Below are 27,892 nucleotides of genomic sequence, written 5' to 3'. Positions count from 1 at the left end.
GGCCCGGAGGACACGACGTCCACAATTTCCAAAAACAATTTGAAATGTGCACTCGTCGGACCACAGAACACGTTTCCACTTTGCATCAGTCCATCTTAGATGAGCGGCGTTTCTGGGTGTTGTTGATAAATGGCTTTTGCAGTGCCGCCTGAGGGATCGAATGTCACAGGCATTCAATGTTGGTTTTCGGCCTTGCCGCTGACATGCAGCGTTTGCTCTAGATGCTCTGAACCTTTTGATGATATTATGGACCGTAGGTGATGAAATCCCTAAACTCCTTGCAATTGTACGTTGAGGAAATTGTCCTTAAACTGTTCGACTATTTTCTCACGCACTTGTTCACAAAGAGGTGAACCTCGCCCCATCTTTGCATTCAGGGAAGCTCCTTTTCTACCCAATCATGGCACCCACCTGTTCCCAATGAGCCTGTTCACCTGTGGGATGTTCCAAACAGGTGTTTGAGGAGCATTCCTCCACTTTCTCCATCTTTTTTGCCACCTGTCCAGGCTTTTTTGGAACATGTTGCAGCCATAAAGTTCTAAGTTAATGATTATTTGGTAAAAACAAACGTTTATCAGTTTGACCATTAAATATTTTGTCTTTGTAGTGTATTCAATTGAACTGGTTGAACATGATTTGCAAATCATTGTATTCTGCTTCAATATACAATCCCGATTCCAATGAATGTCCCAACTTCATTGGAATCAGGATTGTATATTGAAGATGGACCAATGGGCCGCCCACTGTCACCAGTCCAGCCCTGTAATCACATACTGTATACCAAATTATTTCCTCTCTCGCTGTCCCTCATTCAATACCTGCAGGCCGAATTCCAGTGAAACTTGACCTGCTGAACGAATGATCTTTGATCCCCACACTCTGCACTTAAGGTGTGTGTTTGCACAAGTGAATGGATCTTGCATGACTACAATGCAAGTGTACTTGCACTGGAATCTCATTAGTAGATTGAAGCTTTAAGTGACAGCTAAGCAAGGGGGGGGAGGGAGAGAGACAGACAGAGAGAGAGAGAGAGAGAGAGAGAGAGAAAAAGAATAGCTGTAGAAGCAGGAAAATGTTACATACCTCATGTGAAGGGGGAAGATTTGTTGTGTTGTGTGCATTTTAACTCAATACATTATATCAAGGGTAAAAACGAAAGATTTTTGTTTCACAATTTAACCTGAATTACTGTATTCACTGATATTGATGCCAAAGTCAGACAATTGCACGATCAGATTTTATACTTCAGTAGACTCTCCTCCCATGATGTAGCTATTACAGTTGAAATGGGCAAACACATTGGCCAAGTGTCCCACGACTTTTGTTCATATAGTGTACTGTAGGTTAAGGGACACACTACCTACTTGAAAGTAGTCTATGGAGCGGTCTCATGAAAAGCATGCTCCTTATTTAAGACAATATGACATACAGAAGAGGCAGTAGAATAGTTTTCACTGCTCTATTATGAGGACAGATGAAACATGCTCTTCATCTGTATCTGCTTCTGTCTTTGTCCTTCGACTTCCTGGGCGAACGACTGCGACTCCTTTGACTCCTGACCTGGCCCTCTTTCCTATGTTTTTCCCGGGACTTGGCATGCTTGTGGTCCCTGTCTCTGGAGCGGGAACGTGAGTGGGACGGCTGCCGGTCTGACTTCCTGTCCCGTCGGCTGACTTCGTCGTCCTGGACAGGTGAGAGAGGACAGAGAATGGACTAACGCTTCATAATTCTAAGTGACACAATTCTGATGTTTTGCTCGTTTTGCTCTCAAGGGAGAGTTGGGATATGTGTCATGGCAGTGGAAAGAGGGTGGGGGAGGATGGGGGGGGGGGGGGGGGGGGGGGAGTGTGTGTAATAGAATCTCTTGGAATCAGGCCTGTTCCAAAAGTGGATGAAAATCCCATACGTATTCGATATCTGCACATAAGAGTGCAGTGGAAAACGGATTGATTGGAAGCCTGAAGTCATCCATCCATCCATCCATTTTCTGAGCCGCTTCTCCTCAGTAGGGTCGCGGGCGTGCTGGAGCCTATCCCAGCTGTCATCGGGCAGGAGGCGGGGTACGCCCTGAACTGGTTGCAGGCCAATGGCAGCTTGAAGTCAGTAAAATATATTGATTGCTGATGTATACACATCTGAATCTCCCCAGTTAACAACTAGTACATTAAAATACAGTGGTTGTAAAACTACACTGCAGTGAAATCAGACAGTGCCGCGAAAAAATATTTTCAACCTTTCTCAAATTTGTTTTGCATTGCTCCCGCACTTTAAGATCATCCATCCATTCATCCATTTTCTGAGCCGCTTCTCCTCACTAGGGTCGCGGCCGTGCTGGAGCCTATCCCAGCTGTCATCGGGCAGGAGGCGGGGTACGCCCTTGAACTGGTCGCCAGCCAATCGCAGGGCACATACATACGAACAAACAACCAGTCGCACTCACATTCACACCTACGGGCGATTTAGAGTCGTCAATTAATCTACCGTGCATGTTTTTGGGATGTGGTAGGAAACCGGAGTGCCCGGAGAAAACCCACGCAGGCACGGGGAGAACATGCAAACTCCACACAGGCGGGGCCGGGAATTGAAACCCGGTCCTCAGAACTGTGAGGCAGACTCTCTAACCAGTCTCCACCGTGCCGCAGCCTTACTTTAAGATCCAACAAATGTAAATATCAGACAAAGATAACCCAACTAAAATACATTTTTAAAATGGTGATTTTATTTATTAAGGGGAAGAAAAAAAAACTTTTTCACACAGGTCTACCTGGCCCTGTGTGAAAAAGCAATTGCCCCCTAATTTAACCACACCTTGAGCAGCAACAACTGAAATCAAGCATTTTCTATGAGTCTTTCACATACGTATCTGTGGACATATTTTGACCCACTCTTCCTTGCAGAATTGTTTTAATTAGAGCATTAACGGCCTTTTTAAGGTCATGCCATAGCATTTCAATCGGATTCAAGTCCGGACTTTGACGAGGCCACCCCAAACTTCATTCTTTCTTTCTTTATTTTTAAAGCCATTCAGAAGCTGACTTGCTAGAGTGTTTTGGATCGTTGTCAATTTTCTGAAAGAGCAGAATTCATGGTTCCATCAATAACAGCAAGTCATCCAGGTCCTGAAGGAGCATAGCAGCCCAAGACCATCTGTCTACCACCATGTTTCACTGTTGGTATCATGTTCTTCTTCTGAAATGCTGCGTTGCATTTACGCCAGATGAGACATATGCAACGGCTGAAATAAGTATTTAACACGTCACCATTTCCCCCACTAAATATATTTCTAAAGGTGCTATTGACATGAAAATGAACATTTACTTTGGATATTGACTATTTTTGGTGCCGTAGGCAAATCATTTTAAATCAAATTATCCATGACTGTCACAACAGCAGCTGCTGGCGACCAGCGTGTCACTGAGTGGGATGGATCTTATCCGTCCAGTTTTATATTTCACAGTTTTCATTTTTATTGATTTAATCATTTTTAACTCGGACCGAGGGGTGTGAAGCCATCCCCACCCCCCAATATCGGTCGATAATAATTGGTCCCGATAGTCATCGTGCATCCGTTACTATTTATGTATTGCCTACTTCCTGTTTGTCACTGCCCGGTGTTGAAGCTTTTGGTATTCTGTGAGTGTAAACGCAGTGATGTCACATGTACTTGAAATGCACATAATGGGGGGGGGGAAGTTGGAAACTTGGACACACAATGTAAATAGAGCCAGGGACAAAAGAGTAACAAAGTGAAGAGTTTTACCTCATCATTTAAATATAGAGGGTGCCTCAAAATGAAAACTAATACAATCGTACAATTTGGAAAGGTATCAAAAAACTGCCTCAAAAGTCACACAGAGAAACTTTGAGCATACAATGTTTGTGTGTGTGACTGAGTAACTGTTAACCTCTTTGCTGGCTAGTTTTTAATTTATTATACTGAAAGATGCCCATCAAGAGGAAATTTTGTTCACCGTGTTTGACTGTTTAAATGTTGATATAGCTGCTAATAATGTCTTACTTAAAACAGTGCCTGTACAGTAAATCAAGGTTTTATGACGGTGACAGTTGGACTCTGGAATGGATTATTTTCATTATTTGTTATGAGAAAAGTTTATGATATACATTTCATACATTTTAATGCTGCACAAAGTTGCGGACCAGTCTCTCCTCACCACTTTCGACAAATTCCAGTGACAAAGGATTTTAAAGACAACATTCAGACATATGCAGAAGGCAGTTGATGGTGTACACTTTGGTGGTGTTCACATGTGTTTAAAAATTTTATTTATTTATGAGCGTTAGCAAGCAAAAGGGAAGCAGTTACGGCCTAGTTTACTCAACCTAAAGGCTGAAGATCACGTAGTATTAAAAGAAAGTACAAGGAAGTGTACACAAGATAATGTAGCGATACTAAACAAGACTAGCTATTGTGTTTGCATGGCTGGACAGGAGTCAGACTTCTGCTTGCGGCTATAATAAAGCCCATATAGTCATGAATACAGCCTTGGTCTAAATCACAGGTGTCAAACTCATGGCTCAGTGGCAAGATCTGGCCCACCACATCATTTTATGTGGCTTGTGAAAGCGAATACAGGAAGTCCTCGATTTACGAACGAGTTACGTTCCTACGCTGGCGACGTAACACGAATTTCCGCGTAAGTCGGATTTCACCTTTAAAGTCGAAATTTACGGCAAAATACTTCTGTTACGGTTATTGTCCCACGTGATTGTGACAGCAAGCTCAGTGTGTGTGTGCGTCGATGTGTGAATGAGACGGGACTGCGAAGGAGGAAGGAGTGCGCGCCGGTGCGAGTGTGTACAGTGGCAAGTGTAGTGACGGCGACCGGGGAAGAGTAGCGATTAGCGGAGGACCCAGAGGAGCTAATAAAGGCATTAAAGCAGCAAATCGGTGCTTCGTGCCTTTATTGTTGCCGCCACCCAGCTCAGCTGTGCGACGAGAGAAGGGACTTAACCCCTGCGTCTCCCGACCACGGTCAGGTGACCGTAGCAGGAAAGGTTAACACTTCAGAAACTAAAATACATTAAAATAAAAAAATAAGATGCTGTACTTACTGCTGCGTGTGACAAAAGGAGGGCGAAAAAGGCAATGATACTCCCGGCGCACAAACACAGACAAGCACGATGCACTACCTAAGCAGAAACACTATAATGCTGGGACAAAATGGCGGACGAGGCACGGGCGTCGTAAAGTCCAGTGCGTCGTAACTCGAGGACTTCCTGTACAGTGGAACCTCGATAAAACAGACCTCGATCTAATGGATATTGGATAAAACGGGACTGAACAATGTGTCCAAAAATAGTTTCCATTTGTCACTTAAACTGCAATTGACAAAGTCTGTTAGTTCCAGAATTGGCCACTGTTGTTTACTGGCGCTGTGGCGCAATGCAAGCAGAGAATGGGACTGATGTATTTCCGGGTCACAGATGGGGGGAGGGAGGGAGAGAGAGAGAGAGAGGGGGGGGGAAGAGAGAGAGAGAGAGAGAGAGAGAGAGAGAGAGAGAGAGAGAGAGAGCGCTGCATGGCAGTGTATTAACTCAGGAAAACAAAAGTCTCTGGAGTCTGGAACACGCTTTTTTGCTACAGTAACATATCAAGCCTTTGGCAACGGATTTGACAGCACACTCATTCCTCGCGGCGCATGAAATCAAGTCGTCTATGATGAAATACTGTACGTCAACAATGCCACCATGACCAAGGACAACGGCGTGGTAAGTTCGGATAAAATGTTTTAGGCTATGAAAAAAAACCTACAAAACAATTTTGTACTGTACAGTAATATGGGTGCATATGGCCTCAAAAAAAAGTTATTCAATGTAACTGACAATCGGCTATATCAGACGACCCCCTGCCCCTATTAGTCCGTTCTCTTACGGTTCCACTGTATGTACGTTCACTTCATGTCTCTTGCTAAAATACCAAAAGTACAGATTGTCTTTCTTACACACAATGATTCACCAATGTGTCAAACCGCCACAGTGTAGCACCAACTACTGGCGAGGGGGACTACCTCAATATCAGATTTTTTTTGCATTAAGTATCAGCGGCTGGTATCGACAGTCTTCACAAGTACCCAAAACCTTTAAATAAGGCCAGTATCGACTAGATAACTGGTATCGGTACTCATCCACCCCTAGTGCACCGTCATAATGGCCCTCTGAGGGAACCATAACTACGATGTGGCCCGTGACAAAAATGAATTTGACATCCCTGGTCTAAATAATAGTTGTAACCATTAGGGTTGGGGTAAATTAAATACATAATAATAAAAAAAAATACATCGACATTTATTTTGCTCGTGGTGCAGTATTGATACACCAGCATCAAATACTGACATGACTGCCGTCCACTCAAATGCCAACTTTTCAATGCACTGTTCGGCTATACAACCAATGAAAGCGATTTATTGTTTCATGCTAGCTAGTCTTTCCACTGACCACCAAATGTCCGAACTTGTACTTCATAATGCACCGGGCAGAGTTTCTGTTTCATTTGAATTTTCATACCACTTTTTCTGTGCTGATGACGACGGATGAGGTACACGATATTGCCAAAAGTATTTGCACACCCTTCCAAATAATCAAAATCGGTGTTCCAACCACTTCCATGGCCACAGGTGTGTAAAATCAAGCACCTATGCATTGTGAAATAATGGGTCGCTCCCAGCAGCTCAGTGAATTCCACTCAGGAACTGTTGATACAGTGGGTATGAAAGTATTCAGGCCCCCTTCAATTTTTCACTCTGTTATATTGTAGCAATTTGCTAAAATCCTTAAAGTTCATTTCCCCCCCCTCATTAATGTACATACAGCACCCAAGAAAAAAACTTAATTGTTGAAATTTTTGCAGCTTTATTAAAAAAAATAAAATAAAAAAAAAAAAAAAAAAGAAAATCACACAGCCATAAGTATTCAGACCCTCTGCTGTGACACATTTACCTCGGGTGCTGTCCATTTCTTGGGATCATTCTTGAGATGGTTCCACACCTTCATTGGAGTCCAGCTGTGTTTGATTATACTGATTAGACTTGATTAGGAAAACCACACACCTGTCTATACAAGACCTTACAGCTCACAGTGCATGTCAGAGCAAATGAGAATCATGGTGTCAAAGGAACTGCCTGAAGAGGTCAGACAGAATTGTGGCAAGGCACAGATCTGGCCAAGGTTACAAAAAATTCTTAAATGGAAGACGTTTGGGACGACCAGAACCCTTCCTATAGCTGGCCGCCCAGCCAAACTGAGCAATCGGGGTAGAACACCCTTGGTGAGAGAGGTAAAGAAGAACCCAAAGATCACTGTGTCTGAGTGGCCCGACAGAACCCTCTCCTCAGTGCAAGACGCATGAAAACCCACATGGAGTTTCTTAAAAAAAAAAAAAAAAAACACCTGAAGGACTCCAAGATGGTGAGAAATAAGATTCTCTGGTCTGATGAGACCAAGCTAGAACTTTTTGGCCTTAATTCTAAGCAGTATGTGTGGAAAAACCAGGAACTGCTCAGCACCTATCCAATACATTCCCAACAGTGAAGCATACTGTGGTTGTGTTTTTCAGCTGGACGATTGGTTGCAATCGAAGGAAATATGAATGTGGCCAAGTAGAGGGATATCCTGGACGAAAACCTTCTCCACAGTGGTCAGGACCTCAGACTGGGCCAAAGGTTCACCTTCCAACAAGACAATGACCCTAAGCACACAGCTAAAATAACGAAGGAGTGGCTTCAGAACAACTCCGTAACTGTTCTTGAATGGCCCAGCCAGAACCCTGACTTAAACCCAATTAAGCATCTCTGGAGAGACCTGAAAATGGTTGTCCAACCAATGTTCACCATCCAACCTGACAGAAGTGGAGCGGATTTGCAAGGAGGAATGGCAGAGAATCCCCAAATCCAGGTGTGAAAAACTTGTTGCATCATAACAAAAGACTCATGGCTGTATTAGCTCAAAAGGGTTCTTCTACTAAACATAGAGCAAAGGGTCGGAATATTATGGGTGTGTGATATTTAAGTTTTTCTTTTTTAATAAAGCTGCAAAAATTTGAACAATTCCCTTTTTTTCTGTCAATATGGGGTGCTGCGTGTACATTAACGAGGGAAAAAAATGAACTTAAATGATTTTAATAAATGGCTGCAAAATAAGAGAGTGGAAAAATTGAACAGGGTCTGTATACATTCCGTACCCACTGCAGGACGCCACCTGTCCAGTTGTGAAATTTCCCCAAATATTCCACAGTTGACTGTTCAGTTGTATTATAAGAACATGCAATAAGAACATGCAAGCATTAGGGAACGACAGCCAACTCAGCTGTTAAATAGTAGAGATAGCTAGATCGAGATAGCGAGAGAGATAGATAGAGAGAGAGAGAGAGAGAGAGAGAGAGAGAGAGTGAGAGAGAGAGAGTGTCTTGATTGGTGCAGATTGTAATGGACATGTTGGTAAAGGAAAGTGACCTACAAGAGCAGAGGTAGAAGCACGCAGGTGGATACAATCTTGTACAGACGATGGAATCTGAAGGCGGTTACACTGACTGTAAGGTACTGGTAGGGAAGAGTGTGGCTAGACACCATAGGATGGTGGTGTGTAAAATGACTCGGGTGGTGGGGAGGAAGATTAAGAAGGGTTAAGGAAGAGCAGAGAACCATGTGGTAGAAGCTGAGAAAGGAAGTGTGTTGTGTTTTTTCAGGAAGAGGTGAGACAGGAAGAGCTTCCAGAAGACTAGACCACTACAGCCAAGGTGATCAGAGACAGGCAGGAGAGTATCTTCTGGCAGGAAGGGGGAAAAGGTAACTTGGTGGTGGAACCTCAAAGTACAGGAAATCATACAAGGAAAGAGGTTAACTAAGAAAAAGTGGGACACTGCCCTACGTCCCATCTAAATGTATTCCTTTCAAAGGCCAAATAAGAGGCACATGATGACATGTATACTAGGTTGGACACTAACAAAGGAGAAAAGGATCTGTACAGACAGAGTGATAGCGAAGGGAAGGATGTGCAGCAGGTTAAGGTAATCAAGGGAAAGAATGGAAATGTGTTGACTGGTGCCAGTACTGTGCTGGATAGATGGAAAGAATACTTTGGGGAGTTGATGAAAATGATAGAGAAGGAAGAGTAGAAGAGGCAAGCGTGGTGGACCAGGAAATGGCAATGATTAGTATGGGGGAAGTTAGAAAGGCAGCAAAAAGAGGATGAAAAATGGAAAGGCAGTTGGTCCCGATGGAGGTATGGAAGCATCGAGGAGAGGTGGCTGTGGAGTTTTTGACCAGCTTGTTCAGAATTCTAGCAGGTGAGAAGATGCCTGAGGAATGGAGGAAAAGTGTGCTGGTCCCCATTTTTAAGAATAAGGGTGATGTGCAGAGCTGTGGGAACTATAGAGGAATAAAGTTGATGAGTCACACAATTAGGTTATGGGAAAGAGCTCCACTACTCTTTCCCATAACTTAGACTCAGGACAGAAGTGAGTATTTGCGAGCAACAGTATGGTTTCATGCCTAGAAAGAGTACCACAGATGCATTATTTGCCTTGAGGATGTCGATGGAAAAGTACAGAGAAGGTCAGAAGGAGCTACATTGTATCTTTGTGGATCTAGAGAAAGCCTATGACAGAGTACCCAGAGAGGAACTGTGGTACTGTATGCGGAAGTCTGGAGTGGCAGAGAAGTATGTTAGAATAATACAGGACGTGTATGAGGGCAGCAGAACGGCGGTGAGGTGCGCTGTAGGTGTGACAGGAGTTTAAGGTGAAGGTGGGACTGCATCAGGGATCAGCCCTTTCCTGTTTGCAGTGGTATTTGATAGGCTGACAGATGACGTTAGACTAGAATCCCCGTGGACTATGATGTTTGCGGATGACATTGTGATCTGCAGTGAAAGCAGGGCGCAGACAATTAGAAAGATGGAGGCATGCACTGGAGTAAGACAGAATATATGTGCACGAATGAGAGGGGTGGAGGGGGAAGAGTGAGGCTACAGGGAGAAGAGATAGCAAGGGTGGAGAACTTTAAATAGTTGGGGCCAACCGTCCAGAGCAAATGGTGAGTGTGGTCAGGAAGTGAAGAAACGGGTCCAAGCAGGTTGGAACGGGTGGCGGAAGGTGTCAGGTGTGTTGTTTGACAGAAGAGTCTCTGCTAGGATGAAGGGCAAAGTTTATAAAACAGTGGTGAGGCCAGTCATGATGTACGGATTAGAGACAGTGGCACTGAAGAGACAACAGGAAGCAGAGCTGGAGGTGGCGGAAATGAAGATGTTGAGGTTTACTCTAGGAGTGACCAGGTTGGCTAAAATTAGAAACGAGCTCATCAGAGGGACAGCCAAGGTTAGATGTTTTGGAGACAGTTAGAGAGAGCAGACTTCGATGGCTTGGACACATCCAGAGGAGAGAGAGAGTGAGCATATATTGGAAGAAGGGTGATGAGGATGGAGCTGCCAGGCAAGAGAGCTAGAGGAAGACCAAAGAGAAGGTTGAGGGATTTAGTGAGGGAAAACATGAGGGCAGTTGGTGTTAGAGACGAAGATGCAGTAGATAGGCTTACATTGAAAAGGATGACATGCTGTAGCGAACTTTTTTTATGGACTGATGAGACCAAGATAAACCTATACCAAAGTGTTAGAAATCCCAAAGTATGGACAAAGAAATGATCTGCTTTTGATCCAAAACACACAAGCTCATTTGTGAAGCATGGTGGAGGTAATGTCATGGCTTGGAAAAAAAGAACACTTTCACAACCCACACCCACCCAGCCGCACCACCGACCACAATCACACCTGTGACTTCTGCGTTAACCATCCACGAACTGGATGTGAGACGCATCTTCAAACAACAAAAGATTAACAAAGCGGCAGGCCCAGACCCCCCCCCCCCCCCCATCCTGCGCCGAACAGCTCGCTCCAATCTTCAAGGACCCAAAACACACTGCCAACGCAACAAAGGACTTCATCAGGGGAAAAAAGTGGAAGGTCTTACACTGGCCAAGTAAATCACCGGCCTTAACCCAATCGAGCATTACCTCCTGAAGAGGAGACTGAAGAGAGAAACCTCCAGAAATAGACAAGAACTGAAAGAGGCTGCGGTAAAGGAAAAGCATTTCAAATGAAGAATGCAAGTCTGGTGAAGACAGTGGGTCGTAGACTTGATGCAGTTATTGCATAAGAGTTATGCCACCAAATATTAAATGTTAATCACTCAGTTCATTTAATGTCTGTTTCAATACTTTTGCTCACTTGAAAAGTGTGTGGCTTCAAACAAAAGGCGCTCTGGCCTGAGTTGTTTAACACATCTCGATGTAAATACCATGAAATAAAAGCTGGAATTATGAACTTTTTTTCTCATATTCATTTTTTGATCTGAAACCCAAATGTCTTTAGTATGCAACAAAAACAAAGGAATTGACCTTGCGGTTCCAATACTTTGGGAGGGGACTGCATGTGTGACATCATAATGGGTCAAAATTTAGAACAGCTCATCAAAAACAAATTTTGAAAAAGGCAGGTAACAAAAGAAAATTTAAACTTCACTCTTGATGGGTGGGGAGGCACTCCAGAGACCGAACTGTTTGTATACAAACTAAAACTTAAAATTTACATAATATCGTCACTTACAAACAATTTTGTTCACGTGTATGGCCTCCTTTATACCAGGTTTTGTTTTACACAGTACCTTGTGCTTTTTGGACTTCTTGCTTCCCTCTGCATCGGAATGATGATAATGTTGATGATCTCTCTTATCTTTGTGTTTTTTCTCAGAGTGATGTCGTCCCGGCACCTCCTCTTCCTCCAGCAGTAGGTCATATCGGGAACTTTTGGAGGGGTTAAAGAAAGCTTAAAGATGCTATGAGTACATCACAGGTACAAATTGGTTCTGGCCAAAGGTCCCAGATCAACGTGTGAGGATACTCTTGTTTGGGCTTCACTTGATCTTTCAGAGTCAGTTTGGATCGCTTCTCCAAGTCGTTCTCATAAGCCTTAAAGTCTTCTTTGGTGTACTTTCCGCCTACAACACATCATGAGGAGAATAGTTACTTAGTACTAAACGTTTAAAATCATACAAGCCGCAGATGGCAGCGAGTACCTTTCCCTTTCCATTTGATCTTTGACACAGACTGGCTGAAGTCGACATGAATGCGTCGATCGTCTATTAGCACATTATCCATTTTGAAGTAGGCCTTTTCGCAGTCTTCTTGCTATCAAGACAGAACGGGTGCAACCAGGGGGTAAACAAATAAGAAAATGAAGAGGATACACAGGTATAACATAGCACAGTTTTTCCCTACATTCCATCCACCTCTGGCTCTAAAAGCTCTGATATAATAAAATGAACTGTTATCGGACCAGCGTTGCTCTATCGAGTGTTGACTTGAATTGCAATTGCTGTATTACATTGTATTGACAGGGTGATGCTGGGGCTGCACGATTATGGCCAAAATAATAATCACAATTATTTGAAGCAATATTGTAATCACAATCATTTATCATGAATATTCCTCCTCAGGGGAAAATATTTTTATTGCACTACTTTTCAACACACAATTTGTAAGTTTTGGGTGCAAAATCAATCTTTAAATAAGTATAAACAATAGATTAAAAAAAAAATTATCCAAAAATATTCTACCTTACCAAGGGCTAACTCAATGGTGGGCTACCTAACGGCCCGCCAACGATTGGTACAGAATCACCCAAATCATATCAAAATCACGACTACATTCATTTGACCTTGTCCTGTAATGCCGAGTGGTTCCACCAGGTAGCACAGTAGGTACAGCGATACATTGACTTGACTTTGGCTGTTCTGTTTTTACTCTGCTACTGCTCTGAACACTTCTTCAACCATTAGTGGGCCAATGAAAAGACAAGTCGAGTGTTTAATATAGAATGTACGACTAAATACTTTTTCCACAGACGTCTGGTCACAGGCTATATGCCTAATTTGTTAAGAAAGCTTTGCGGTTTTAGAGGAATATCACGTAAGCCTTCACTTTTCTACCAAGCATGCTGATTATGCCAACAGCCAATCAATGCAGGAACTGATGGCTAGGGCTCAGCGGTTAAAATCAAGCTTGCAGGCTCAGCAAAACACCTTCATCTGACAAACTTCCATCTAAGATTCAGTCACACAAGACCCTGAAACAGCGCCACGGGAGCTGCAGATGGAACTGATCTCCAATGTGAAAAGAGAAGTTCAATTCTCAAACTGGATGAGTTTTATGCTTCATTAAACGCAGACAAATTTCCAAAAATCCAGAAGATGGCACAGAGGATGCTGGTGGTGCTGGTGGCTCTACGTGTGCGAACAGACTTTTAGTGTGATGAACACCATTTATTTTTTATATGCAAGCATCTGGTTCTGGCTTGGCCCGCCTGTCAAATTTTAAGTCAATGTGGCCCCTGAGCCAAAAGGTTTGCCCACCCCTGGGCTAACTGATGCAATCACGAATTGGATCTTAATGCAAGCAAATACAGTTAATGCATAGAAGGCAATAACATTTGTTGGCAAGCCCCGACTTTTCATTTGAAAATCTCCGTCAATATAGTGAATTGTGAAGGACTCGTATGTCTCTGTTGGGCAACAATACACAACATTGATTACGATACCACTGTATCCAGTCCATCCATCCATCCATCTTCTACCGCTTATCCGAGGTCGGGTCGCGGGGGCAGTAGCTTTAGCAGGGACGCCCAGACTTCCCTTTCCCCAGCCACTTCATTCATCTCTTCCGGGGGGATCCCGAGGCGTTCCCAGGCCAGCCGAAGGATGTAGTCTCTCCAGCGTGTCCTGGGTCATCCTGGCGTCTCCTCCCGGTGGGACACCTCACCAGGGAGGCGTCCGGGAGGCATCCGAATCAGATGCCCCAGCCACCTCATCTGGCTCCTCTCGACGTGAAGGAGCAACGGCTCTACTCTGAGATCCTCCCGGATGACCGAGCTTCTCACCCTATCGCTAAGGGAGAGACACCCCGCGGAGGAAACTCATTTCGGCCGCTTGGATCTCGTTCTTTCGGTCACGACCCACATCTCGTGACCATAGGTGAGGGTAGGAACGTAGATCGACCGGTAAATCGAGAGCTTCGCCTTTCAGCTTAGCTCCTTCTTTACCACAACGGATCGATACAAAGTCCGCATCACTGCAGACGCCGCACCGATCCGCCTGTCGATCTCCCGTTCCATTCTTCCCTCACTTGTGAACAAGACCCCAAGATACTTTAACTCCTCCACTTGGGGCAGGATCTCATCCCCGACCTGAAGAGGGCACGCCACCCTTTTCCGACTGAGGACCATGGTCTCAGATTTCAGGTGCCGATTCTCATCCCAGCCGCTTCACACTCGGCTGCGAACTGCTCCAATGAGAGTTGGAGGTCACGGCTTGATGAAGCCAACAGAACTATATCATCTGCAAAAAGCAGAGATGCAATACTGAGGCCACCAAACCGGACCCCCTCTACGCCTCGGCTGCGCCTAGAAATTCTGTCCATAAAAGTTATGAACAGAATCAGTGACGAAGGGCAGCCTTGGCCGAGTCCAATCCTCACCGGAAACGAGTCCAACTTACTGCCGGATATGCGGACCAAACTTTGACTCCGGTCGTACAGGGACCGAACAGCCCGTATCAGGTGGTTCGGTTACTCCATACACCCGAAGCACCCCACACAGGACCCCCCGAGGGACAAGGTCGAACGCCTTCTCCAAGTCCACAAAACACATGTAGACTGGTTGGGCGAACTCCCATGCACCCTCGAGGACCCTGCCAAGGGTGTAGAGCTGGTCCACTCTTCCACGGCCAGGACGAAAACCACACTGCTCCTCCTGAATCTGGGATTTAACTTCCCGACGGACCGCCCTCTCCAGCACCCCTGAATAGAACTTACCAGGGAGGCTGAGGAGTGTGATCCCCCTGTAGTTGGAACACACCCTCCGGTCCCCCTTCTTAAAAAGGGGGACCACCACCCCAGTCTGCCAATCCAGAGGCACTGTCCCCGATGTCCACGCGATGTTGCAGAGGCGTGTCAACCAGGACAGCCCTACAACATCCAGAGCCTTGAGGAACTCCGGGCAAATCTCATCCACCCCTGGGGCCTTGCCACCGAGGAGCTTTTTAACCAACTCGGTGACCTCAACCCCAGAGATAGGAGAGCCCGCCTCAGAGAACACAGACTCTGCTCCCCAATGGGAAGGCCTGTCGGTGGAATTGAGGAGGTTCTCACCGGCTCACAACGTTCCGAGTCGAGGTCAGCAGCGCCCCTGCCCAATTATACACAGTGTTGATGGTGCACTGCTTTCCTCTCCTGAGACGTCGGATGGTGGACCAGAACTTCGAATTTCCCCGAAGCCGTCTGGAAGTCTCTCTCGATGGCCTCACCGAACTCCTCCCAGTTTTTGCTTCAGCGACCACAAAAGCATTCCGCTTGGCCAGCCGGTACAAAACAGCTGCCTCTGGAGTCCCACAGGCCAAAAAGGCCCGATAGGACTCCTTCTTCAGCTTGACGGCATCCCTCACCATTGGTGTCCACCAACAGGTTCTGGGATTGCCGCCACGACAGGCACCGACCACCTTACGGCCACTGCTCCGGTCGGCTGCCTCAGCAATGGAGGCGCGGAACATGGTTCACTCGGACTCGATGTCCCCCGCCTCCCCCGGAACATGAGCAAAGTTCTGTCGGAGGTGGGAGTTGAAACTCCTTCTGACAGGGGATTCCGCCAGACGTTCCCAGCAGACCCTCACAATACGTTTGGGCCTGCCACGTCGGACCGGCATCTTCCCCCACCATCAGAGCCAACTCACCGCCAGGTGGTGATCAGTTGACAGCTCCGCCCCTCTCTTCACCCGAGTGTCCAAGACATGTGGCCGCAAGTCCGATGACATGACCACAAAGTCGATCATCGAACAAGGGTGTCCTGGGGCCAAGTGCACGTGTGGACACCCTTATGCTTGAACATGGTGTTTGTTATGGACAATCCGTGATGAGCACAGAAGTCCAATAACAGAACACCGCATGGGTTCTGATCGGGGGGGCCGTTCCTCCCAATCACGCCCTTCCAGGTCTCACTGTCATTGCCCACGTGAGCATTGAAGTCCCCCAGCAGAACGATGGAGTCCCCAGTGGGAGCGCTCTCCAGTACCCCCTCGAAGGACTCCAAAAAGGGTGGGTACTCTGAACTGCTGTTTGGTGCATAGGCACAAACAACAGTTAGGACCCGTCCCCCCCACCCGAAGGCGGAGGGAGGCTACCCTCTCGTCCACCGGGGGTGAACCCCAGCGTACAGGCGCCGAGCAATAAGTATACCCACACCTGCTCGGCGCCTCTCACCGTGGGCAACTCCAGAGTGGAAGAGATTCCAACCCCAAGCTCTGTATCCAGTCTTTTCGGATTACTGGGAATGTGAGTACGAATGGTTGTTTGTTTATATGTGCCCTCCGATTGGCTGACGACCAGTTCAGCGTGTACCTCGCCTCTTGCCCAGAGTCAGCTGGGATAGCCTCCATGGAGCACACCCGCAACCCTAGTGAGGATATGTGGTACTGAAAATGGATGGATGGAAGAATGGACTTTATCTTGTCAAATCAAACACTGTTGGGGAGGCGGCACCAGAAAACATGTCACTGGTCAACACGACTGGATACAACCATTACCATTGCAACGATAACAATGGATCACACAATTGTATTGTGTAGGGGTAAAAAAAGAACAAAAGGAGGAAAAGCGTGGTGTCGTCACCAATGCTCAGGAATGGGCTATCCATTCAAGCAGCGCTAGGGGGTATGTTCAGGTACTTGTAACACAATACGGTTAGCAAGCAGGCAACATAATATGTAGCATAGCAAGCTAGTCCTAGCACTAGCGTTTGTACGTAAACATGCCAGCATTGTCCAATCATGCTCTAAAGCTTCGGTAAACATTGGTTTGTGTACGTGAATAAATGCTGACAAAAGCGCCCTAGTGTGTTGACGACTTCAAGTAGGGGGGCGAAGTGCCGGCGACAATACGCAATCCTATTGGTCGACTTCAGGGTGCGCTGTCGGAGAGTTGTCGTTGATATATGTCGCACTGCCGCCCGTTGATATGTCACGCCACCCCCCTCCCCCAAACAAATCCAGGAAATCGGCCGCAAAAGCTAAATCGCGCCAATATCGGGGCTAAAATCCTGTAGTCTGATCTAGGCATTACCGTGACACGCTGCCCCTCCACCAATGTACCGAGAGGGCCAATTTCAAAATAAAAGCTTCATATATTACTACACTGGACATAAATGCATTTTAAGCATTTATTTTGAAGGTGAATGTTCAGGACAGGAAATAAAGGCGAAGTGAGTGTATTCAGGTGAGAAGGAGTAAAGTTATATTCATGCAAAGCCGACGGTACGGATAATTTTGTTACTTTTCCCTCATGTCTACAGATTTTCAAAAAAAAAACAAAAACAAACGCAAGCAGTTTTGATTGCAGTTGCTGGACAAATTCCTTTAGTTCAGACATACTAATGCATGCTTTGTAATATTTGCCAGATGCATTGCATTCTAGCTATCCAAAAAGTCAGCAATTTAAAAAAAAATATATGTAGGTAGCTAGCTCATAAAGATATTACACAAGTTACAAAAAAAACTACCATAATGATTGTTTTAAAGGTTGATCATTGCTTAATGTTTTTACTTTTGAGGGAAAACACCACTTAAAACTGTAGTTTATGATCAATCACTATCACTGTTCATGTTTGTATCTAAATCATAAAAATGTATTAATTCGTTAATGGTTTGATAATTCTAAAGGTGAAGCAGCAGGCTTAAAGCAAGGCACTTGGATATTTAAAGATGGTGCCATGAGAGTGGCAGCAGGTTACAGCAACTATGTCCCATTTTCCTTATTCGAGTGAGTTTTACTACTGCCGGCACCAATGCGGTGCCCACAGGCACCAGGTCACCCCCATTGACCCCAGAGGTAGCCCTCTGACCCGTTCTACGACAAATACTGTAACTAACCAGTGATGAGACATTGCAATTTCCAAGGAATGTTGTAGAATGTGAGTCGATCAAGAAAAACAAGATTTTTTTTTGTTTTGTTTTTTGTAAAGGCAGACTCTTTGACAGCGTTGTTAAACTAATTGGATTGTGCCAGTGAGTATAGCTAGAGCTCACCTTTTCAAATTCAATGAAAGCATAGCAGAGGGAATCTCCCGTCTTCCAGTCACGAATGATTTCACAGCTGAACAAAACAGAACCAAAGACAGCACATTAGAGCGGCATAGACGCAGGACGTCCACAAGAAAAGAAACTCTGGTTCACGTTTTAATGTGTCCAAAGCGAGAAAAGATGATTTCCAGATCCTCATCTGTGGTCACTGGGTTTAGTTTGCACACAAATAGCACATCCTCTGGAGGCTTTACATCTGCATCAGGGAGGTCGCCCACCTGGAGGAATGGAAAACAGACACGTCAACACAAGCATGGAGATGCATCTTGGGTAACTTCACTTGAGGGTTGAAGCTTTTCTTACCATCTCCAACAGGATGGCACGGGTTTTGGCTTCTTTCTCCTTAAGCCTCTCCTCCACTTCTTCAGCTGCTTTCCCATCTGCATTGTCTATGACTTCATCTGCTCCAATCCGCCCACTCTACACCCAGAGAAAATAACCCGTTGAGCATATTTAGTTGATAGTTTGGTGCATTTCTGCGACGTAGCGTTAAACAGAGGACTCAATATAGCAATTGAACCGCGGATTATCCAGCGTGTAACAAACTTGGAGGGAATGTATCTCTGAACATGTGAGTTTGAATACGTTTGACAGTGTTTACAGCGTGTGGGAGGGTGATTTCAAGGCTTAAACGATATAAAAATGGGTATTTATATCGCGGGTGGGTATGTAATGGAACTCTCGCAACGAACGTGGGAATCACTATAGTAGTATCTCCAATATGTATGTAAAACGTAAAAACCCTGCACTCACATCTAGCTGCTCTTTGGTGGGATCGGGAGACCGATCAGGCACGGAGAGATCTGGAGGATCATCAAATGGGTCATCAAGGATCACAGTGTGGTTTATTCTAAAGTAACATGACATGAACAAAGCTTTGTCAGATATTATCAGAACACATGTCCACTAGTACAACCTTAAGGAGACCTTCATTTTAGTCACAACCCAACTCACCTGATGTCCTGAAATGGGACAAAGTCTGTGTCGACAAATGTCTCATTGATTTTAGCCACAACATCCAATCCCTCTGACACTTCCCCAAAAACAGTGTGCACACCATCAAGGTAATCCAGGTTTTCGCCGGTGGTAATGAGGAACTAGAAAAAATGGTGGTTACACAATGCTAGTAGAAAAACAGCTCAGATCTTTCCATCTGCTACCTAACAATATTTGTAGCAGTTTCCCTTTTCGCCCTTTTATAGCAAATGTTTCATGCGCCAAATTCATAAGCAACGCGCCTGCCTGAATTTGTGATTGGCCGAATGTGCATCGGCGGAACGGAAATAACGGTAGAAAGAGAAACAGCACGATAGACATTTTTCTATTGCCCCCGTGATATATAATCGCCATATCACCGAGCGCTGATGATCACGCTGCAGAAAGTTTTGGAACACTTGTACTCACCTGTGAACCATGCTGGTCACTCCCATTGTTAACCATAGACACTGCCCCCTTTTTTCTGTGTTTGATACGTGGTGCTTTCTCTGAATCAAAAAAGCGGGCCTGGTCCCCGTACAGTTTGCTAATGACGCACAAAAGAGGACACTGCTTTCAATATGCTGCGTTGACGAAAGGTAGCAATAGAGATGACGATGACTCACCAGTAGACTGACTCTCCACCTCGACCCGTCCCAGTGGGGTCCCCAGTTTGGATGATGAAATCTCTCTGTAAAAATAAATGAATAAATAATTAAAAAGGGGGGGGGGGGGGGGGGGGAACAAATACATAGATTAGTAGTTCTATACTTATATCACCGACTGTTTTCAGGTCAATGTGGAAACTTTGGGCATCTTTTCTCCACGAAGCTGCGCACTGCATATAGATAGGCGCAATTTGTTTTAACGTCACTGTAAGCTTTACCCATGCCGTGACTGCGCTGCAGGCAATGTGGTAAAGTGGTACATGTTTCTTGAGAGAAAACATTTATTTTGCGCTTTATTAAACTGACAAAACTGAGAACGCGCTCGCTGGTGACAGTGTGAGCGAGGCAATTTAAAAGAAAAAAGAAAAAGAAAGAAATAAAAGAAATGTGCAGCCAATTGGCCAAACAGAGCAATTCGTCTTTTAAATGACAATGTGCCGTCCCACTTTCTGATTTGTTTTCTGAACAAAATAAGAAAAGTTCCATTTGATCGGTTTGTTGTGCCAAAATCAACCATTGAATTAGAAAACAAACCTGAATCAGAATTCCCCCGTGCTATTATGGAAGAAGGCTTTTCCTCAATGAGGAGTTGTATTCCTCCTGCCCTTTCCCCTTCTTCGTTTAGGTTAATGAGCAATAAACATCATATTTATTTATTCAAGATTTTCAAGTTTAGTTTTCACTTCTTTCTATATTACACTATATTTATCTTTAACCACACACTGATAACAAAAAAAATATATATATATGATTAAATTACATTTTAGGGCTGGAATGGATTAATTGCATTTCCAATCATTTCAATGGGAAACATTACCTCAGGTTAAGAACGTTTTGGGTTACGGAACCAATTCAGTTCGTAAACCGAGGTTACACTGTATAGGACTTTCTTCTAATGGCTAATATGACTTTTCCATGAAAACTAACACATACTGTATGCTTCTTAGGCCCAGTACGCACAAAGACAATCGGGCTGTTTTTGTGCCCCTTTTGCCCCCGACCGAGCACATCAAATGCCAGATCAAATGCTGAAGTCTTATAAGAGTGTCCTATGAGACTCTCCTTCGGTCTCGTGTGTTAAGAGTCGATTCGTCCCAATTTTAGGCTCCGAAATTAGTTCTTTAATTTTTATAGTTATTATTATTAGTTACAATTAGTTGACTCATTCACTGATCCTGGCGAGTTTAAATCACTATTAGATTGTTACAATTGTCACTGCTAACTTATTTCTCTTTTTCTTTAATATATTCAGTGTCTGCTATTAGAATTTGTTTATTGTTCCCAGGTCTGTCGTAAGAGACCACTTGGTAAACTAAAGATGAATTAAAAACAACAACAACAAAAATATTACAATCAGTTTCTGTAAGAGGATTTCGACAAGAGATCGTACGTTACCTGTACATTGTGGATAAGGCAGTAGTTGTAGTATTTTATCTTGCATAATTTCAGAAAGTTGAGGCAAGCTGCAAAGGGAGGGGGGGGGGGGGGGGGGGGGGGGGGGGGGGGGGGGAAACCAATGTGGTTAACGTTGTTGTTCGTCACATTTGTAAAACCTTTTCGCGTTCCATTTTCTTTTTTGAGCCTGAGGGAACCCAAGAAAGGCAAAGTCTTCAACGGCGTGTCGCTTTCATAGCTGAGTAACTTAGCAAGCTAACGCTACTGCTCGCAGATGCTACAGCTTGAATCCATTAAACCTTCCCGGTAGCTTTATTGAACGATAATTAACATATGACCATCGTTGCATTGAAAGACTGACAGGAGTTTCTTACCTTTCGGCCTTTCTTCTGTGAATAAATCAATCACAACATCGCCGAGCGTCGTTTCAAGGAGGACCGCCATGTCGACGTGCGTGATCTCGCGAGAAGAAAACGGGTTGCCAGTTTCAACACGCATGCGCAGTTTCGACTTCCCTGTAAACGATTTGCGAACCATTGCGGCTCACCAGAATTAAAATGGCAGGGCGAACCGTTTCTGTTATATTTCTATTTTTTGTCAGTATAAAGCGTGCCGAGTCATCGCCGAATACGGTAGGAACTCCACTGGTCAACACGTTTTTAATGCTATTATATTAATGACGCATGTTACAGCCAGTAGTAAACCTCCGGATATTTCCATTTCTATTTCTGTTTTTGTTTTCACGTGTGACTGTTGATGTTCGCTTATTCCTCCTTTCGAAGTGCGGTGAATTGTGCGAATGGGCGTTTATTAGACATGTGTGACAATTGGGACAGTCTGCGAACCAACAATGTGAAACAACAAAACAAAGACTCAAGCGTTGGTTGAGTGCTGTATGCTAATTGGTTGAGTGCTGTATGCTAATTTAGGACGACTGTTTTTGGCACTACTCCTGCACGCACACAAAAACAAACAAACAAACAAACAAAAGAAACTTAGAATTGCACAAAAATGACGTCGTAATATGACGAGAGAGAGAGAGAAAAAACATATTTGATGACAATGTTACATAGTATACATTATATTGTTAAGGTAAATAAAAATTGTACCTAAATAAACATTGAACAATTCTTCATGCAAATGTGCAGAACCAAAATGTTAAGTACAACTGAGAGTGCAGTTGAGCAGTCAATCATTCGTTTACCGTTGGTGGGATCCCGCCAGCCACTAGTGATACCAATGCCAAACTTTGAGAATCACTCAGAGATTCATATTGTCTGAATGATGATAGGAAAATATCCTGATCAACGTGACAGCGGGGGCGTTGGCAGATACACAAGAGTCTAACAACTTGCAGGTACAATCCATGCACTTTTTTGGGGGGGGGGGGGGGGGGGGGGGGGGGGGGTTTCCCTAACATACAGCATGACAAATCTGACAAAGCTGTTGTCGTTTCAGCTTCGTTTGGACATCTCGGTGGGCAAGGAGGAGGTATTGGTAAACGATGTTCCTGTTCACTTGTCCGGGGTGACCAGATTCAACTGTCCAGCGCTTCTCTGTGAGCCAAAATGATGTTCTTCTTCTGTTCTTTCGCCGCTGTTAACCCTAACGCCTGTCACCCGTTTGTTTTTGTTTTTGTCAGTGGATAGCACGAATGCAAGCAGTGAGTATGAAGGTGGGGACTTGGTATCTACTGTCACCCGGGTTATGGTGACGCAGAACCGACTGTATAGTGACTTGGAAGAGGTGGTGGCTCTGCAGGTGTTTAGCGAAGTCATTGAGTTGGAGGGCAAACAGGTACACGTCATCTCACGTGGCGATTACTTTTTTTTTTTTTTTGCGCTTTGTTTACTTTTTTGATCTCACGCCGACAGTCGATGGAAAACCCGGTTGACGGGCTAGCTAACGTTAGCATTAGATCCCAGGGCGGATTTACCTTCGAATAACGAACATTCACACACATATGCCGGAGTAACACATACAGGATTACCATCATTTCTAGTTCCTAAATGCCAGAATATCGATCGGATTTTTAATTCTTTCATTTTTTGGGGACAAATATATATTAGGGATGTCTCGAATGCATTTTTAAATACACACACACACACATATCATCATTTAAGTTCATTTCCCCCCCCTCATTAATGTACACACAGCACCCCATATTGACAGAAAAAAAAAGGGAATTGTTGAAATGTTTGCAGATTTATGAAAAAAAGAAAAACTGCTAGCTATCACACAGCTATAAATATTTAGAGCCTTTGGTCAGTATTTAGTAGAAGCACCCTTTTCGGCCATGACTGTTTTTTGTTTTTATTTATATTTTTGAAGATATTATTTTACTTTGTACAAAGCGATTTCCCGGTTCTTTTAAATTAGATTTAAAGTTGAGTTTCGGTACTCAAATCATCCCAAGTTTTGAAATCGATGAATAATCGTGTTAATTCATCGTGATTATGATTATTATTATTATTTTTTTTTTGTTTGTTTCCCATAAATCAGAACTCCTCTTTTGGACAAACGGTTGTGATGAATCATGAGTATGATGAAACCCCAAAATGTTAGCAAAAGGCTTATCAAGGAATGTTTTAACATTTAAAGTTGTATTTGTGCTCCGTAGGTTCAACAGCCTGACATGTGTGAGGTGAAAATACTGATGAGCCCTGATTTCCAGAAGGTGGCTCAGATGACCAACATTTACCCCATCGAACTCAGTGAGATCTTCAGGGTTTCCAGAGACAACGACGTGGTCGTCACAGATCCAACCAAGCGTAGAAAAGGTGCGGCCAACACGTTGTCTTTGTAACATACAGTCAGTCCACCGAAATCCTTCTCCCTTTTTTTTTTTCCCCCCCCCTAAATCATCAGAGGAGCAAATGTTGCCGCAGACGACAAGTCAGTCCCCACTGAAACACTCCGAGACGACGCAAGAGGAGATCGCAGCTCCTGGCAAACTCCCGGAGACTCCACTTCGCATGGACCCCGATCTCATGAAGGATCTCCAATATGAAGAAGCCGAAGATCGAGACCTGGGCCAACAAGACCAGATTCCAATTGAGAGTTCGCCAAAAGAATTCCTCTCATACTCGGTGCGAAAATACCTTTTAATAAACAGTCCTATTTATTTGGGAGGGTGTAAATTACAGTCATTACAGTGGGGCATCTCAAATAAACGAATGTCATTAGTTGTGGGGGGGGGGAACAAAACATGACAAATTGTGACGCTCGGTGCTGTAAAACGCTCACGCGATTACGCAATTTATAAATTCAACCCGTCGTTCCATTTTTCTCGTCCGCTTATGCTCACTCGGGTCGCGGGCGTGCTGGGGCCCATCGCGGCGAGAGGCGGGGTGCGCCCTGAAGCGGTCGCCAGCCAATCGCAGGGCACATAGAAATCTGGTGACGAAATGCGTCTCTTCGTAGCGCGTCGAATGAAATCTCTGTTTTGCCGTGTGTCTTGTCAGGCCGTGTGTCGCTGGGTGGAAGATTTCAGGGAGCGTTTGAGGCACTTCTGCGCCGAGTCACTGCCCCTCTTCTTCTTGGTTATGTGGGTGGTTGTCATTGGTGTCGTTGGCTCAGCGGTCATTGTCAAGATATTGGACTTGTTCTTCCCAACTTGTGAACACAAGTGAGTTTGATTTAAGCTCTAATTTATCTTATGATGAATTGTTTTTTTGTTGAGTTTTTTTCCCCCACTGATGTAGGACAATTTTGCATTGCTGAATCCAAAAATGACCTCTGTTTCTCTTGTTCAGATCAGGTTTATTCATCAAATGTTACAAACTTTGCTTACTGTAAATTGAATGGTGGACATGGATAAAAGTATCTGTAAATTGAACGTTTATGCCATCGTTGTTAATAATTCAGGGCATGAACCGGAACCTCGAAAGCAAAAAAATACCTGCCCATGTTTAAACAAAAGCATTTGGTAGTTCAAAACTTTGACCTGATTATTTCGATTCAGCACATTAAAAATTGTCCTACATCAGCAAAAAAAAAAAAAAAAAAAAAAATGTAGACAATAAATGTGTTGTTGACCAGTGTTATCAGCTAAAGTCAACTTTTTGGGGGGTTCCAACAGGCGTATTTGTCATCTGAACTCAGTCACTCTGTTGCCGGACGATGAGAAGCACACGCTCCTGGAGAATACAGAATTAGAAGAGGAGGATGAGATGAAGCCTTAAAGGAAGACGAAAATGGCTGGCTACCTTAGTGTCAGTTTTTTCTTTTTTTTTTTCTTCTTCTTCTCTTTTGCATCTCGTGGTCTTACGAGAAGTCATGGCCTGGTCCCCGTTTGCTGTAAATTAAAAGGGTTTGTCTTGATGGCATTTAGCACAGATGCAGTCGGTATCCATCAAATTGCCTTCAGGCCAATTGGTTGGGTTCTTTCAGACATCACAGTTTATCGAGGATCTTTATTTGCCGTCTGCGCGTTGTCTCCAAACACGAACCACTCGAGAAGCGCGGAGACGATGTGAAGAAAGGTGGCGTCAAGGAACCGTCACGCACACGATGGCCATATCCTTGGGTACATTTTGATTGGTCTTATTTCGATGTGTGGCAAACTATGAGAACACTTTGGCGTCGTGCTTCCCTATAGCACTGAAAACAAACAACAACCACAGCAGATTGTAAATGCAAGACGGGTATTTATCCATTGCACATTTTAGTCGAGAGTTCGTAATAGAAGTTCAGATGTCAAAAATGGACCAAAAAGTCCTATTTCAATTTGGTCAAATTTAGGATTTTCTGAGTTAAGACTTATTTACTTACCCACAATGATGAGCATGCACACGCGTTATTGCGTATTGGAGTGGGTGGGGAAATCCTAAAGATTTCTGGTGAAATGCACTGTGGTGTTCACAATTTGTAGTTATATTTGTAAAGGCATAATTCATGTGTCGGATTAGACCTCATCCTGGTATGCAGGTGTACCTAATTGTCTGGCCGGGAAGTGGATATATTTAAAATATTGTTGCATTTATTGTAGTTTTTTTTTTGTTTTTTTTTTTTAAATCTAAATTGACACATTTATATCCATAAACATGTCAAATCTGTCTCATGCACTTCAAGTAGAATTGTTATTTTCTTACCCCCACACGTGAATGGCACCTTCCAGATACGCTCAGTTTTGGGATGTTATTTGATGTCCTTTTCACAATCCCACACTGGCGATTTCGTGTTGGATGAGTCGGGGGCAGTTGAATGTGTGTTTTTTGAACTATTAGTACAAAAAAAGCATGTACACGATACAAACACGACCCCCCCCCCCCCCCCCCCCCCCCCCCCCAACCCCAACTTGTCTTTTACAATCATCCTGGACTCAAATCAATACGAATGCTTCAGTTAGGAGTCAAGGAGGCGGTGAAGGCAGACAAGGGAAATTTAAGAAGCCTTTATCCCTTGTCATGCTTTCTTCAAAGAAACACACTATTATACACTATATAATTTTGCACACGGACCCGTGAGCATCTGAGGCCGCGCGGCTCCGTGGTCCATTTTAGCGGCACATTGCATGACGTACTGCATTACGGAGATGCATGTGTAATCAATGCAGTGAATACATTTTGCTGTTCTATCTCCAGCATGGGAATTCAATGGTGACAGGTTAATTGGAACGCATGGCTTCGATTCTAAATCGATTCGCTAAGTTTTTTTTACAGATTGCTCCTGGTGGTAAGATACTGTATAGGCATGCACGGACGGATTAAAATGTTCTTTGAATCGTATTCGGCCACGTTTGTTCGCATATATTTCATCAATTACTACTGGACTGCGTATGTGCGCGCGCACGCGCGCGCGTGTGTGCGTGTATATAACCCTGTGAATTAAAGGCTTTATCGCCATCTTTTATGTTTTGTCTGTCTTTTGTTGCCCAATACAGACAAGCGGAACACACTGAACACGTTGGGAGGAGTGAGTAGGGTTGGATAATATAAATTACAAGGTGGGGCAGAAAGGACAGACAATTAAAAAAATAATAATAATAACTATAATAAATGGTAGCTACAGACATTTTATTGACTTCCACCAAACAATCCCAAATCTGGCGCAATCAAGATTTCGAAATTAACAACATATCCCTTTATTGCAGCACATGGGAACAATGTGGAATTGACCACCGACAACAATTATTTAACAATATTTTTATGACACGTGATGAATTGTTCCAAGAATTTAAAATAAGCAGAAATGTCCTGCAATACAATCTATTAAAAACAGCAACAATTAAAACAAATAAAAATAATAATCCCAACACTTCAGAGCACTCGAACTGCCGGGGATTGTTAAACAAACAACAATTAAACTAACCCTAACCTTTCCCACAAAGGGAAGAAAAAAAACAACTTAAAAGTTTATAAATTAATCTCATATATATATATATATATATTTTATTTTTTTTCCACTGGTCACATCCAGGCACACACACATATGCTTTCTTGGGGTGGGGCTGGTGCGGGGTCGAGGGGATACGATCGTTGGGACTGGGATTCAGGATGTCAGTGCTGGTTGCCGGTCCAGATGCTCCTCTGCCCTGCCTGCCTACCCCCCCCCCCCCCCCCCCCCCCCCCCCCCCCCCCCCCCCCCAGGTCTTTTAATGCATTACACACACTCATCTTGTTTTTTTTAATGCACTACATGCACTGATCTCCAGGGGGGCAGTGGG

The 27,892-nt window shown here is 44.2% G+C and overlaps 2 protein-coding genes and 1 long non-coding RNA gene across 3 annotated transcripts; 2 read left to right on the top strand and 1 right to left on the bottom strand.

The window, feature by feature from the left end:
• Positions 1-334: 334 nt before the first annotated feature.
• On the bottom strand, positions 335-21,697 carry ppil4 (peptidylprolyl isomerase (cyclophilin)-like 4). The gene is made up of 13 exons (XM_061704329.1): positions 21,600-21,697; positions 21,226-21,293; positions 19,789-19,853; positions 19,592-19,709; positions 19,142-19,284; positions 18,941-19,037; positions 18,491-18,607; positions 18,281-18,405; positions 18,134-18,200; positions 12,083-12,194; positions 11,908-12,004; positions 11,672-11,810; positions 335-1,683 (listed from the first exon to the last, which is right to left on the bottom strand). Exons 1-13 carry the CDS (start codon positions 21,667-21,669, stop codon positions 1,489-1,491), a joined length of 1,413 nt encoding a protein of 470 aa, XP_061560313.1. The 5' UTR covers positions 21,670-21,697; the 3' UTR covers positions 335-1,488.
• LOC133416948 (uncharacterized) lies at positions 5,495-12,311 on the top strand. The gene is made up of 3 exons (XR_009770306.1): positions 5,495-5,730; positions 7,574-7,911; positions 11,758-12,311. It is a non-coding gene; the product is annotated as an uncharacterized LOC133416948 (long non-coding RNA).
• A 19-nt stretch (positions 21,698-21,716) lies between the features above and the next one.
• Positions 21,717-27,073, top strand: ginm1 (glycoprotein integral membrane 1). The gene is made up of 8 exons (XM_061704330.1): positions 21,717-21,857; positions 22,517-22,582; positions 22,684-22,783; positions 22,868-23,022; positions 23,846-24,005; positions 24,094-24,314; positions 24,690-24,853; positions 25,307-27,073. Exons 1-8 carry the CDS (start codon positions 21,783-21,785, stop codon positions 25,407-25,409), a joined length of 1,044 nt encoding a protein of 347 aa, XP_061560314.1. The 5' UTR covers positions 21,717-21,782; the 3' UTR covers positions 25,410-27,073.
• The last annotated feature ends 819 nt before the right edge of the window (positions 27,074-27,892 follow it).

Source organism: Phycodurus eques, chromosome 18, assembly GCF_024500275.1.
Source record: "Phycodurus eques isolate BA_2022a chromosome 18, UOR_Pequ_1.1, whole genome shotgun sequence".
Lineage (NCBI taxonomy): Eukaryota > Metazoa > Chordata > Actinopteri > Syngnathiformes > Syngnathidae > Phycodurus > Phycodurus eques.
The sequence above is the reverse complement of the archived record's forward strand: the minus strand, read 5'-3'. Positions and strand labels throughout refer to the sequence as shown.